General features: G+C 37.5%; 3 protein-coding genes and 1 long non-coding RNA gene across 5 annotated transcripts; 1 reads left to right on the forward strand and 3 right to left on the reverse strand.

Annotated features, from left to right (window-relative positions):
* Nucleotides 1–262: 262 nt before the first annotated feature.
* On the forward strand, nt 263–3,926 carry LOC115971439 (39S ribosomal protein L41-A, mitochondrial-like). Of its 2 annotated transcripts, none has more exons than XM_031091364.1 (4): nt 263–452; nt 2,885–3,041; nt 3,278–3,342; nt 3,578–3,926. In XM_031091364.1, exons 2-4 carry the CDS (start codon nt 2,897–2,899, stop codon nt 3,644–3,646), a joined length of 279 nt encoding a protein of 92 aa, XP_030947224.1. In that variant the 5' UTR covers nt 263–452; nt 2,885–2,896; the 3' UTR covers nt 3,647–3,926. The 2 variants fall into 2 exon arrangements, with proteins under 2 accessions (XP_030947224.1, XP_030947223.1); XM_031091363.1 differs by lacking the exon at nt 263–452 and adding an exon at nt 2,152–2,370.
* LOC115971440 lies at nt 1,063–2,039 on the reverse strand. The gene is made up of 2 exons (XR_004087318.1): nt 1,953–2,039; nt 1,063–1,388 (listed from the first exon to the last, which is right to left on the reverse strand). It is a non-coding gene; the product is annotated as an uncharacterized LOC115971440 (long non-coding RNA).
* Nucleotides 3,927–4,020: 94 nt separating the features above from the next.
* LOC115971438 (UDP-glycosyltransferase 73B3-like) lies at nt 4,021–6,087 on the reverse strand. The gene has a single exon (XM_031091362.1). The coding sequence runs from the start codon at nt 5,753–5,755 to the stop codon at nt 4,319–4,321; it is 1,437 nt and encodes a 478-aa protein (XP_030947222.1). The 5' UTR covers nt 5,756–6,087; the 3' UTR covers nt 4,021–4,318.
* A 2,828-nt stretch (nt 6,088–8,915) lies between these two features.
* Nucleotides 8,916–10,844, reverse strand: LOC115972391 (scopoletin glucosyltransferase-like). The gene has a single exon (XM_031092671.1). It carries the CDS (start codon nt 10,614–10,616, stop codon nt 9,090–9,092), a length of 1,527 nt encoding a protein of 508 aa, XP_030948531.1. The 5' UTR covers nt 10,617–10,844; the 3' UTR covers nt 8,916–9,089.
* Nucleotides 10,845–15,424: the final 4,580 nt, after the last annotated feature.

A 15,424-nucleotide genomic window follows, 5' to 3' on the forward strand; every position in this document is an offset into this window, starting at 1 on the left:
TGAAAATTTACAAGGGGTTGCGGCAAGTCTTCTAAACTAGTGGTGGGTTGAGCCAAGAGGTATTAATTTTTATTTATATTTATGAATCCGTTCATTATTTACCTTGTTTGGATAAATTTTAATCCAACTAATTTAAATATTTAAAGTAAATGAGTAAAGACGTATTTGATTATTTAATTAAATAAGTCCAAATGAATAAATTCACTGATACCCACTAAATAGTAAACATTTTCCCTCATATTTTCTAAGCCAAAACATTCGGCACTCTCACTCGCACTCTCACTCACCTTATACTCTTTTCCTCAGATTTTCTCAGTAACCAAACAAAAGTAAGGAAATTCTAGAGAGAGATGGAACGTACCTAAATAGCGATTTGAGGTCGGGCTTCAACGGTGGCGTAGAAGGTTGTTGAAGGCATCGTTGAAGATCGTTGAAGGCATCAGATTTCTCAGGTAAGTCACTCAATTCTTGGGTTGATTTCTAAGTTAAAAGTTTTCGAGAATTTTGGGTTTGGGGTTTTCGGAGACAAAAAAATTTCGGGTTTGGGGTTTTCGTATTTTTTGTTTATTGTTTTATGATTTTTGCTGACCATGAATTTTTTTGGGTTTTCGTATTTTTTTTAATTGTCATAAGAAACATTACTGGAAAACAAGTTCAATGGGCAATATAATCTCTGTTTTATTTATTTATTATTATTTATGCGTGATAGCCTCTGGAAATGTTATGTTGGGGCTGCTGCTATTTTGGTTTATGTGGGCATTTTATTTTTGTTTTGAAAGTTGTGGATGGTTAGTATAGCTGTTTGAGATTGCCGACCAGGTGTTTGATAGAATGCCTGTGAGAACTATACTCTCATGGAACACAGTTACGGGTTGTTCTCTGTTATTAGTGTTGGTAGTAATGGTTTTAGTACATGCATTTTTTGTTAATGGAATCTTTTAACCTCATAACCAAGAGCTTTGTAATACAGTGTGCCTTTTAAGCTTCACGTGGGTGTCTAAGGTCTAAAGGTTGATGCCCATAGGTGTCTCTAGCATTCTAAACTGATTGTTTGTATAATGATTAATGTAATGCTTAATAATTAAATTTTAGCTGAGAATACAAATATATAATAACTGTAGCAGAGAAATTGGATGCAAATAGTCAGCACTCTGCATGAGATTGTGATACTTCAACTTCATACTCATACTTTCTCAGTTTTAGTGACACATAAGCCTTCCCTTGAGATTTTGGGCCCAAATCTTTTCGCCATGTTTTTAATTGACCTTCTTTCACATTTCTTAACAATAATTCCACAAGCCAGTGAACCGGACAGTTGGGTTATTTCCATATTGCAATAACCAAACTATGAAAAACTTTGACTCAGGAGCAAGATCCAAGGAAATCTCCTGCAAATGATCAAACAGCATGTAAGTGACACCTAATACCACATCCAAAAAAGAACAAGTTACTTATACCATACCGTACCTTTCTTCTCATTCTTTCTTTGTTCTCATTTATTCATATGAAAATGTGCTCTCATACGAAGTATGGTCAGAATTTTACAAAGTTCTTCCAACTCACTACACAGCAATTCAAAAGACTGTCTGCGCATACTTCTATCACACTACCTACCGAATAGTCACGTGACTTGTTTAAATTATTTAATGAATCATGTAATTTAATACAAGTGGATGGTCTTTTGAACTGCCACATAATGGGTTGGTTGGAGGAAATTCCTCAGATTTGTCCTTTGAAAACACTGAGAACATAGGAAAAGGGCTACCAGGAAAACACAGACCTCCACCAAAATGAACAAAACTACAATGTGGCATAGAATTCTTCCATATTATGGATTCCAAAACCACTCACACAGGTTACAGCAAAAAACTAATTTAAAAAATTCAATCTTTTCCCTCAATTTTCTCCGAAACCAATTAGACAACTAAGTAACTAGCGGATATAGCAATTACCTCTGCAAAGCAACTGTTAACTACTTCAAACCCATTACTCAGCCTTGTGAATCATGTTCTCCAAGAAGATCTTGAGCATCGCGAATCACGTTATCCCACAGGACCTTACGGTGCCGTTTCGCTCCACCCTTTCCCAAACCCTTGCCTCCTTTTCTTTTCCTGACATTTCTCTCTCTCTCTCTCTCTGATTCTTTGGTTTTTCTTTGGGGTTTGATTGGTCGTCGGCCCAGCTGGCCCAAAAAAAAAAAACTTGACACCTGGCAAATTTCCAACCATCGATCGGCCCAACTGGGTTAAAAGCCCTAAATCTCTCTCACACGATCAGTCTCTACCGTCACTCTTGTTCTCTCCTCAGTCTTCCAAGCTCAGCCTCTGCGCCTCTGCCTCTGACCGGAGCTCCTCCTCCCCCTTCTTGCCGGTAAGTCTCTCAAACTCTCATTCTCTCTCCTGGGTTTTTCAAAAAATATTGTATCCCTGTACCCGTACCGGTATTCGTGCATCATAGACTAAGTCTTGAAACGACAACCATACTTTCCATCTTGTTTATGGAGGAAGTGTAACTTGAACTCGCTTGTTTGCATATTTTCAAACAAAATTCCAGAAATCTAACTAACTTACCCAAAAAAAAAAAAATCTTAGATTTCTAACTGTAATTTGGGTCTGACTGCCCCTTGTACACTCTTTTTTTTTTCAATGAAATCTAACTGACTTACCTAAAAAAATGTTATGTACACATTCTTAGATTAGTATGAGGTTTTATAGCAAGTTCCCTTCAAATTTCTGTCATGTTATTAGGTACAACATGAGTGTATTGTTGATATATTATGCCACTTTTTTTTAATCTCTATACAGTTCCATAATTCCATTAGTTTCTTTAGCATTTAACTGTCGAAAGATGATGTATAGTACTTCAATTGTTTCCCTGCTTTTAGGGTGAAAACAAAATGCCACTGGGGTTGATATTAGGCTTAGGAAGGGCATTTCGAAGAAAGCGGCCATCATCCCTTGACATTCTCTCTTCAAAGAGGGCGCCGCGAGATTACTACAAGGGGAAGAACTGCAAACCAACTGGATTCCATACCCGCAAAGGTGTGGCCATTTAGCCCTGCATATACAGTAATCTGATTGTGGTTTATTGGTTCATTGAGCATTTCTTTGTTTGTTGAACATTTAGCGTTTTATCCCAACATAAGTATTATGCGCAAAAATTCATTTGTTACTATCCATGTAATGTGTGCTGAAATACTGCAAAGTAGAAAGAATGCTTATGCTACGTTAAGTACTTCGTTTGCTTCTTTTGTAATGCATTTGGAATATTGATGCAGGTGGATATGTTGTGGTGAATGAAAAGCTGCCTAATTATGTAGTCCCAGATTTGACTGACTTCAAGGTACTCATTTTTGTAAACTTTAAAGACTATTTGTATATATTTGAATGTTGTGAGTCTTCAAAGGGAAAGGTTCCTTTGCAGCTTCACATTGTACAGAATGCTTATTGACATGGAAGCTTTTTGAGGCCTCGTTTTATTTTTGCTCAAGAAATCCCAGCATTTATGTTGCTTTGCTTCCATTTCTAACGTTTATAAATGGTAAATTCACTCATGTTGTCCCTCCCTTTTGGTGCAGCTAAAGCCTTATGTCTCACAGTGCCCAAGAGAAGTTAAAACTGCAGAGGCAACTGATGCGGCAAAATAAAGCCAACATGTCCACTTCTAATACTCTGGTGATTTTTGTGCCGAACAACTTTTGAGTATTTTTGAGAAAAAATAATATCAAATTTGGATTTTACTTCCCAAATTAGTAGATTATTAGCCTAATGAGTACTTTCGCCTCTTGTTTCATAATTTTAATAGTTGTCTCTCTAGAATGAAATAGACAATGTGAAAAATTTGGTTGGATGAAAGTACGTCACTTGTATGCCTCCCTCATTCCCCTCATTAACTTTGAATGGAAGGAATACTATTTAATGTCAAAATATTCCAACCTAGACTGAATTACACAACATATGGATTTTCCTTGCGTTTCTGATTTTTATTTTTTGATAATTCAATAGTTGGGGTTCTTTTTACAATTGTCATCTTAGCTTTAATAGATGCTAAGTAAGTGCTCTCATAATATCTTAGCGATGTTGGTTTTTATATACAAGGATCATTGAATGGGGACCAATTCAGGTTCTCAAGACTGCATCTAATGTGCCAAATTCTGTGGATACTTCTATATGCTCATTAGGCACCGATGTTGGTGAAGAATTTTTGAGCAACAAGCTATTGCAAATGAAATTTATATATATACATATGCAAAATAGCTGAGATTTGAAACTCAAAAAGTACATATGCCTGGATTACAAGGCGACCAATATAAGAAAAGCTAGGCCGCTGCTTTATGTTTGATAAAATCGCTAAAAGCATCCAAGGAGGCCAATGAGCTTGCTGGAAAGCCTTGCTCAAACTTGGCACCAAGTTTCTCAGACTGCCTTCTGATCTCATTGTCTTTCAAAACCCTCTGCATCCCACCCAATATATCATCTTTGTTTACCATATCAGCTGGGTACTTCTCTGAGACCATGACCCCCACCTTAAGATGATTCACCACCAACATGGCATTATAGTATTGGTCACCCCTAATGGGCCATGCCAAGAGTGGGACCCCACGCACAATTGCCTCTACAGTAGAGTTCCAACCACAATGAGAAACAAATCCACCTGTTGATGGATGACTCAATATCAACAACTGTGGTGCCCACCCGTGTATTATCAAACCCTTCTTCCCTACTTTCCCATCCAACCCGTTTGGAAAATAATCAGATTTCTTTTGGATGACCCATATGAATGAGTTTGACCCGGTCAACTCCTCCAAGGCCTCAGTCAGCTCAGGGTACTCCTCCATTGTAGGACCCACTTCACTCCCGAATGACACGTACACCACAGACCCACGTGGCTGCTGATCCAACCATTCAATTACCTGCTCCTCAGTGTAATTGGATTCTTTACTGGGTCGGATCTCTTGGTCCTGGACCCGGAGCAGCAACGAATCCGAAGACTCCCAATACTGATCAGGCAACAAGGGACCCACACCCCAAACAGGCTTGCCTGTCAAGTTTGCCACGTAATCGAGAAATGGACGCTCGAGATCATCACACGTGTTGATCAAAATTGCTGCAGCTGATTCCACTTCTTCCACCCAAGGAGCAGGCTCACCCGGAAAAGGTGGGCCACGTGGAGGACCGCCGCCGCCGCCGCCACCACGACCACCACCAACATCACCTCGTGGGCCCTCCTTTTGTTTATGAGGAGGGCCCCCCATCTTCATCCAATGACGCCTTTGCTTAAGATCCGAATACTTGAGAACCATGTCTTCGGGTAACCCGGGTAGAGTCCGAACATCGCCGGGTGTCATGTCTCCGGGTCGGACAACCCAAATAGCGTGCTGGACGGCGGCCCAGCAGGCTCCAGAAGTGATGAAAACCACAGTGGGGATGGAGAATTCGGAGAAAACATGGTGGGTGTTCTTGTTGATGATGTGGTCTATGATGGCACAGATGGGTCGGGTCGTAACCCCCGGGTCACGTTGGAGATACCACCCATGAATGTCTTTGGTGAGTTGGAAATGGAAGAGAGGGGAATGGAGGAGAGAGGAAGGGATAGAAGAAGTAATATCGGAATCAACAAGAAGGGTAATGCTGTAATTTCGGGAGAGGAGGAGTTTGCAGATCTCAATACAAGGGAAGAGATGGCCTTGCGCATTTTTGGGCACCACCAAAATCTCACCTGAGCTTGAGCTTGAGCTTGAAGTTGAAGAAGACATCTTTAATTGAACTTGTTTTTCATCAACACAACTGAACAAAGCTGGTATTTGTGTGTTGAGATTTGAGTCAGTGTAATAAAATTAACTTTGGTTGGATAAGATTCTCCAAAAAAAAAAAAAAAAAAAAAAAACTTTGGTTGGATAAAGTGACCGACAAGTCTCGGTGGAAAATGCAGTCAGATAAGGAAAAAGGGCTTAATAGTATAGTCGGACTGTTTGGTAAGAAAAAAATAAAGAAAAACAAAAGGGTTGGACTGTTTGGTATATATTAGCAAGAAAATGAAATGAATAGGGCATCAATGTGAAATGGGATTGCTGGACGGTGAAGTGAGAAGATTCCAGAGTCCACTCCAGAGTCCAGACTAGAAGCTTTATGCCATGAGTCTGTTACAGTGGCAAAATCCTAGACCAGACTCATCAGGTAACAGACCCTTGTGCGCCTTCTTACCTCCTGTCATCGCGTCAAAGCTTATACGTGTGTATCTTCAATCACTTTTGTCAAAAAAAAAAAAAAAAAAAATGATGATTCAAAAAATTAATTATTGAATTTTTTATTTTAAAAATTATTTCTAATTCAATTAATTTATTCTCATTTCTAAAAAATAAAATTAAAATTGTAAATTAACAAAAATTAAAATAGAAAAAAAGAACTTCTTAACCTTCATAAAAAAAGGCATTCAAAACACTCTTATCTAAGTGACATTATCTTCTTCTGCATTCACTATTTTATATACAAAATTCTTCAGAATGATTAGGTGTTTAACAAAATTTATATACTATTTTTTCATTCGAATTATATTATGTATCGTACTTTCTCAACTACATATATTGTGAATTAGTAATTTTATGACATTTTGTAATGCGTGTATATACACAATTTTCGTAAAAGATAAATCACACGATCACGAAATAGTGTAACAAATTATCAATTTATATTAATTTGTATATGTGTGAGTACAATTCTCTGTGTGGTTCTTTACAAATGAAAGAATACAATAAACTTCTCTGATTCGATCTCCAAGAAACTTTACGATTCGAAGGGCCGTGAAACTTGATCTTGAATTGTGCCTTAATGCCTCCAAGTTGAATATTCTAATGTTGTCATATGACTTTTTTCATTTGATGTTATCACGTGGCTTGATTTCATTGGTTGATCATTCACGTCATCAATTGGAGATTAATTTGATCACAAATATTTGATTATGAACAATCAGACAGTTGTGAATACATCATAAAATTTTGACGTTTACAACATGAATTATATAAAAGGTGTTATAAAAAATTTGGTAATGAATGAAAAATTATGATACTAAATCAAAAAAAAAAAAAAAACTTATTACACACGCAAAGCGCATGTGATGAGGTTAGTATATATTGAGGGTTAGATTGAACAGTTGAAGTAGTTAGGATTTTCACTATATACATATTTAATATATATATATATATATATATATGAAAACTGACGAAACTGCATCGCATCGCATGGTTTAAAGCCACATTGCACTACACTGTGACCGATCTATTAAGATGCAGTATTATGGCCCAAAACAACACTATAAATGCCTCTAAACACGAGATCTTTATTCGAGCCCTGCCCTGAAGGGAAGGGATGAGATATTTATATAGTAATATTTTTAATTAGTTAGAAAAATAATAAAATCACTATAACTTTTCTTTACTATTAAAACTTCTATTTTTATTTCTCTTCCTTGTATTAAAATAATCCATAAATACAATTTACCTGTCATTTTTATGGATTCTCTCTCTCTCTCTCTCTCTCTCTCATGAATGGCAACACTATGAGTGATCACCATTAGGGGTGTGTCAGTTCGGTTTCGGTCGGTTTTCTAAGTGTTGGCCAACTGAAACCGAAATTTTCGGTTTGTGAAATTCTCAACCGAAACTGACCGAAGTAATTGGAAATCAATTGATTTCAGTGGGTTTTTTCGGTTTCCTTATTATTTATTTTCTAAGAAAGCAAACAAAGAAAAAAAATAAACAAACCCAGAATATAAAATAGAGAGAGGAAATTGAAAAAAATAAACAAACCCAGAATATAAACAATGGGTTTTTTCAAAACCCTAACTTTATTTGCAGATAAAAATTGAAACAATAGCATTGATTCAATATTAAACAAATCCAGAATATAAAAAAGAGAGAGGAAATTATGGAGAAATTAAAAAGAGAGAGAGAGGGGGTCATTGTGACTCCGTGAGAATGAAAAGATTAGGCCGGTGTGAAGAGCCCGGCGTGTGGATACCGGCGTGTTGAGGCTAGCGTGTGGAGGCCGGTGTAGGAAGGTTGACATGTGGAGCGGCGTGTGTAGCGATGAGAGAAGAGGAGGGCTGAACTCTGAAGAGTGGACATTGTGAGTTGTGAGAAAGAAAGTGGGCTGTGGGTAGGGAGTCAGGGAGGGGGTTGGTGCTGAGAAGAAGAGAAAGGAAAAATGTGCTAGGGAGAGAGAAAAAATGTAAAATGGTGAGAGAGAAAAAATGGTGGAGGGGCGGCTGTAAAGAAAAGGGTAGGAGGGTTAGAACATAAGATGCTAGGGTTTTTACTTTTAATGGTTTCAAAAAATTAAAAAAATCCAAAACGTGTAGGTGAAGGCTCGAACATCAGAACACTTAGTCATTAAAGCCACATCATACCACTAAGCTACAAACTCGAAGGTGACTTAGTGTTACATAAATATATATATCGGTTTGGTTTGGTCGGTTCGATGCATTAAAATTGGCCACCAAAAACCGAACCGAAATTTTCGGTTTTATTATATAAAAAACCGAAACCGAACCAAAATTTTTGCATTGATTCGGTCGGTTTGAAGCGGGTTTTTTGGTTCATCGGTTTTTTGCACACCCCTAGTCACCATATTGTGTCAGCAATGTGGTTAAGCATGGTTTGCCAAATCGGTGAAGGAGCTTAAATGCAGAGGATGTGGGTAAGTTTGGCTATTTGTAGTTAATGACTACAACTCTAACTAAAAAAATTAATAATATTAAAAATTGATTGCATGTTAAAAATAATAAGAATCAAATTGACTGCTAAAAAAATGTAGAGATTAAATCAAATATGATTTCATAAAGTAGAAATCAAAATGGTATCTTTGCTGAAAATAAGTTAACAAAATACAATAACTTGCTTCCAATACCTATGAAACAGATTCCTGGAAATTGAATATAACATTCAAGTATTTTATAAAAGCCATACATATTAGTTTGTTTCTCTTTTTGTGGGGTTGTCTATACTGTCTATTAGAGTTATTAAAAATGGATGGGAAAAAAAAGAAAGGAAAACACAACATATGATTGCGTGTACATATATAAAATTAGAAGGCCTAAGCAGCTTTGTGGTTGATAAAATCTCTAAAAGCATCTAAAGCAGTGACTGAACTTGTTGGAAAACCCTGTAGAAATTTAGTGCTGAGCGCTTGTGCTCTATTTTTCATATCTTCATCACCCATTAATTTCTCTATTCCCTTCACTATATCTTCTTTCTGAACCATTTGTGACAAATCATCAGAAATCATGTACCCAACTTTGAGATGGCAGACTACCAATTTGGCATCATAGTATTGGTCCCCTCTAATGGGCCATGCCAAAATGGGGACCCCTCGACCAATGGCTTCCACAGTTGAATTCCATCCACAATGCGATAAAAATCCAGCCGTTGATGGGTGACTCAGTATCAACAACTGTGGTGCCCATCCACGTATTATCAAACCCCTATTGCCGACTTTGCTATCCAAACCATGAGGAAAATAACCGACCTCCTCTTCTTCTTCTGAACCGGGTTGGCCCCCTAGGAACGCACGTGGTGGACCGGACCTTCCCGAACCGGGTTGTATGACCCATATAAACGTTGTTGACGATGATTCCAACAATGCATCAGCTAAATGTGGGTACTCCTCCATGGTGGGACCCACCTCGGTACCAAAAGAAATATATAGAACAGACCCACGTGGCTTGGAATCCAACCATTGGATCACATCGTCTTCGGTAACATTCGACTTCCTGTTGTTGGTACGAAGTTCACGGTCGTGAAGAAGTGAGCCCGCTGCTGCTGACTTCCAATACTGTTCGGGCAAGAGTGGGCCCACGCCCCAGACTGGTTTCCCAATCTGATCAGAGAGGTAGCGAATGAATGGACTTTCCAGATCGTCACACGTGTTGATTAACAAAGCGATGACACCCTCTACCTCCTCCACCCATATTGGCTGGTTTCCTAGTTTTGGTGGACCCATTTTCTTTGGGCCACCGATGAATGGTTGTTGTGGTGGTGGTGCTCCACCACTGAGTGGTGGTGGGCCACCTGGTAGTCCATGAGGGCGTTGCTTAAGATCGGAATAGGAAAGAGCCATGTCTTCGGGTAACCCGGGGAGTAAACGGGTCTCTCCGGGTTTTATTGAATCTACTTCTATGTGGGACTTCCACGTGGCGCACTCGATGGCTGCAGAGCAAGCACCAGAGGTGAAGAAAGCAACAGTTGGGATGTGGAATGTAGCGAAGACTTCAGTGGACCAGCCCATCATGATGTCGAGGATGGCACAAACGGGCTTGGGTCCGGGTCGGGTGGAGAGGAGGTTTTGAAGCGCGAGGGCCATTTGTTCATGGTGTTTACGGTGTTGGTGCATGGGGTCAGAGGCAAAGGCAGGCTGTGGTGGTGGTGAAATAGAGGATGGGATTTCGAAGACTTGGATGTGAGGGTGTTGGCGGAAAGAGGAGGGGATGGAGGTGGAGAGATTGGAGGAGATGATGAAAGTGGATTGGAAGTCTCTAGAAGCTATGTGTTTGCATAGCTCCATGCATGGGAACAAATGGCCTTGCCCAAAAAATGGAACCACCCAAATCTCCCTTCTTGACATTTTTCACAATCTATCTTGACTCACTACGATCTAAGGCTAGGCTAAGAGATTTCCTTTTTTATAGAAGAAAAAGAAGACTTAGTTAGAAAGAAAAGAAAAAGAACACACAGTAATTGCATTTGTATTTGTAGGATTAGGAAATAACTTTGGGGAGATGGGTTTGCAATTGCAAAGCGACTGGTAGGTGATTGAAGAAGCTGCGTTGTATAGTGTTAGGTGTGAGATATCAGAGGCGAGATGCTTCTTTTCTTGCTTTTTATGTCGGTTGAAAGCAATACTTACGCTACCATTCGTTAATTAAAAATGACTGGGGCCGGTAGATTTGACTTTTATGCAAGTGTAGTGTTGTAACTGAAAAGTTTGTTCAGCTGAAGTAAATAGTCATGTAAGAACTAAGAACAGAACTAATTAAGAACTCGATTTCTGTACAAACATAATAGGATACGGCAAACACGTGTCCACATTCGGTCTTGGGTTTCCCGTTTCAATGGGAAACGAGTCGGTTCCTGATAAGTGATATATATAAATCAAGCTAGTATTTGTTATGCTCACTTTTCTTTTCTTTTTTTTTTCTTTTTTTTTCTTTATATATATATATATATATAATTGAAATCTGAGCTGAAGGCATGATCATAATTTCAGTTTAAAAAATATTTGTATAATAGTGTATCTGTTGTAGCTTTTATCCATAAATCAATGCAACACTCTGGAAGGCTAGAACAGTAGCATTGACATTGGAGGGCCAAAATTGTCAAATAGCACTGATTTTGAAAATATTTTGTAATTTATTACTGTTTCTTAAATATGTAAGGTTATATTATTAATTGGAAACTTGAGTTTGGAGAACTTGAGTTTTTCATGGTATTCGAGTTTCATAGAAAAATTTTGAATTTTTTTTTATGTAATTCATGTTCCAAGAACTCGAATTCCATAAAAAATAACACGACAAATTTGAAGGCTATTTTTTCAAAGAATTCAAGTTACACGGCAAACTTAAATTTCACAAACTTAAATTTTTAATATGTGGTAAATTACTAAATATTTCGCAAACAGTAGTAGATCTATATATATTTTCCCAAACAGTGGTATATGACATTTTGGCCGACATTGGAGGTTTTTTTTTTTTTTTTAGAAACACACATTGGAGTACCAAATAACTTGCACACCACCCTTCCCATTAAAAATAAAAAGTCGCTAAGAGCATCCACAGCAGTGGATGTAAAATTTTAGCTATTTAGCTATACAAAAAGTCACTTTATCTATTTTACCTACATACATGCTACAGCAGTGGATCTATTTTAGCTTTTAACACAATAAAATAATATAAACACTACAATAAAATAATATTTCTTTCAACCACCAACGTTCAGCCACAACCACCGCCAAATCCATAAAAATCACTGCACAACCACAACAACCACAACACGCCGTGTCCATCAAAACCAGTGAAGAAGAACAAAACAAAAACCCAGAAAAATCAACACATCCAAACTGAAACCCATGCCCGATACCCTGTCCATTTCGGTACCGGCCGACGAGACCTGCGCCAAGGGGCACGGTTTCACGGTCTTCACTGACGAATCGAGCCCTAACTGATACTGACCGCCCGATTTCGCCGCCAACGGCGTGGCTTGGTCCTTCTCGATCGAAACGGAATGAGTGCAAAGCGAAACGGAAGGGTCTGTGGCGGCTGGGCTTATGAGATCGGCGATGGAGAAAAGGGTCGGCGGCTGGGCTTATGAGATCGGCGATGGAGAGAAGGTTTGTGGCGGTTGGGCTTGTGAGATCGGCGATGGAGAAAAGGGTCGGCAGCTGGGCTTGTGAGATCGGCGATGGAGAGAAGGGTTTGTGGCGGTTGGGCTTGTGAGATCGGGGATGGAGAAATGGGTCGGCGGCTGGGCTTGTGAGATCGGCGATGGAGGGAAGGTCTGTGGAGGAAGAAAGAAGAGATGGAGAGACACGGAGAATGGAGAGACAGTGAGGAGAGAGACACGGAGAATGGAGAGACAGAAATAATAAAAAATAAAAAGGTAGTGTGAACGTATAATAAAAAATTAATATTTTTTTTTAGCTTTGATGAACAGTGCACATCTATATATAGATGTGCACTGTAGCAATGAAGCTAAATTTTTTAGATTTAGCTCCACTGCTGCAGCCAAGTTTTTGTGTTTGTGGAGCTAAATTTTAGCATTATAGCATTATAGCTCCACTGCTGCAAATGCTCTAACGGATAGTGAAGTTAAAATTTACTTTAAAGCCGGAATCAATCACTAAATTTTATTGGCAAGACACATCGTTTAAAATGCATGTTAGTTTACACTTTACAGTATGTTAAAATTTGCTTTATAACCATGTCGTGATCAATGACATGAATTAAATTGATGAGTATTCTAAATATGTTGGAATGATTTTTCTGTTCATAAAAGCTAATAGAAGTTAACATTGGGCTCAATTGGGTGAATATGAAAATCTTAGGTATATAAGGAAGAGTTAGGGCCTGTTTGGTTGTATTGTTTAAACAACAGTTTTCGGTATTTAAACAACACAATACGTATTTCCACAGTATTTTTTCACTTACACATATTTTCACACCACTTAAACAACATTATTAAAACAATATTATCAAACGGGCCTTTAAAACCCCAAGGGATGTTCTTGAAGCTAACCCAAATCCCAATGCCTTTCTAAATTTTTGCATGTTTTAAATGCAAAGCATTCACATTTGTGGTGCTAAAAAAAATAGCTTTTAGCATCTTCCAACCTCCAAATTGCTATTTTATACCATCAAACCACAAAAATGGGGCATTACTTGGAAGGTTATTTTTAAAATATTTTACAACTCAGTTACAGTAATATCTTATAAGTGGAATGTTACTATAGCAAGATGATTTTTTTTTTTTTAAATTATTTTCTATCAGCTCTTTTTTTTCTTCTTCTTCTTCTTCTTCTCTCTCTCTCTCTCTCTCTCTCCTCTTTTAATTTTTTTTATTGTCTTTCACCTTTTTTGGGTTATATTATTTATTGTATAGATATATTATTTTAATGTGTTGTATAGTAAAATAAAAATTAGGATGTTGGGTGTATTGTAAAGTGAGATGGTATAATAGATAAAGTTTTGGTAAAATAGAATATTTTTTGCAATCCTAGATGCTAATGCTCTTAAAAAGCTACTCTATCTATTTTAGAGTAACATTTTACAACTTACCTTACATCTCATCTCTTATTTATCATATCACATCATGTTTTGGCCATGTTCCACGCAAATGATTGAAGTTGTGTTATTGCCTCTCAAGAGAGGGTGGAGGTTCTACTGTTGTTATCATCCTTCCTAGGTCAAGGATTTTACAATGGAGTCGTTATTTATTTTAATAGAGAAAATAAGAAACTAAAAGAATTGAAAAATATACATCATTGTTATTGATTAATTGAAATAGTACATCTCTTTGATAATAACCAAAAATTACATTGCTTTAACCCTCGATACAACGTTTTGATTTCTACTTACAATCTATAAAGAGAAGATTACAATGATAAGTTTAATCTACTAACCTTTGATCTAAGTTCAGAGACTAGATTACAAGATTGGGAAGGTGTCAGACACCCAACTTGCCTAATGAAACCAGTCTTCTAGATTTTGGTGGGGCAATAATCATATCACATCATTCAAATGGTTTATGTTATCCAAAACATGTGATTACAAAGTAAAAATCCAAGAGTATGATGAAACCCTATTCTAGGCACGCATAAATTGATATTGAAAGAGATGGTGAATATGTGTGATGTGTGACCCTAATCTAGAGAATGTGAACATATCATTTGAATTGAAAAACTATAATCTAAGAGCATGTGAACATGTTATTGAATTTAAAAACCCTAATTTATGCAAAGGTTATGAACATCCTAGATCCAACATGATAACAAACAAGAACATGTGAAAAACATAGAAACCAGGACATGTTTGATCTTATCTTTGTGGAAACTTGTATTTCTAAGATGCCAAATAATATCCAATATATTGTAGCTAGGATGGTTACACTGCTGCTGTTTCTTTCTTGTGGCTAGAAGAACACCTGCTGCTATTCTCCATAGCATCATTTTGTGCCTCTGGTGAATGTCCAACCACCACAATTTCCTTCATAAATTACTTTCATCAACATGACTTCCTTGCATATCCAGCAAAAAAAAAAAAAAGGAATTATTTGCATATGATAAACCTGGTGGTAGGAAGACCTAATGCAGTATGCATCTTGCATGTTTCCAACCCATGTTTTTCTCTCAATGAGAGGTTGGTGGCAAGATAATTTTTTGAATAACATCTATGGATTGCTTTTACAATAGCTGGTGCAGCTTGTTAACATCCCAGTTTCTCCAATTGCATCAATTAGGTTTGCGACCACCAAATCTTGTTGAGGTGTAATCCATCCCTTGGTTTTAGCTTGAAGTAATCCAACAAAGGCACCCATGTGAAGAAACATTAAATTAGAAATTATCTGAACAAAGATTCTGCAGATGATTAATCATGTGACTTGAGAGAAGGAAGAGAGTAATTGAAAGATTTGAGATGATTTTTTTTTTTTTTTTGCTTCTTATTCTTGTTAATTTTGATACGAGTACAAAGTTTTATCTAGAGGTTAATATTCTACACATGGTTAAAGACATAAACTAGCTCTATAATAACTTGTAACTGATTAGTAACTGACTGTAACCTTAACAATAACTGAAGTTTTATCATTTTGAGCTGCGTTGGAAGGCGCTCAGTTGGACAAGGTGGGCTGAGCTGGAATGCTATTATGAGCTGGAGCTTTATG

The sequence above is a fragment of the Quercus lobata genome, chromosome 12, assembly GCF_001633185.2.
Source record: "Quercus lobata isolate SW786 chromosome 12, ValleyOak3.0 Primary Assembly, whole genome shotgun sequence".
NCBI lineage: Eukaryota > Viridiplantae > Streptophyta > Magnoliopsida > Fagales > Fagaceae > Quercus > Quercus lobata.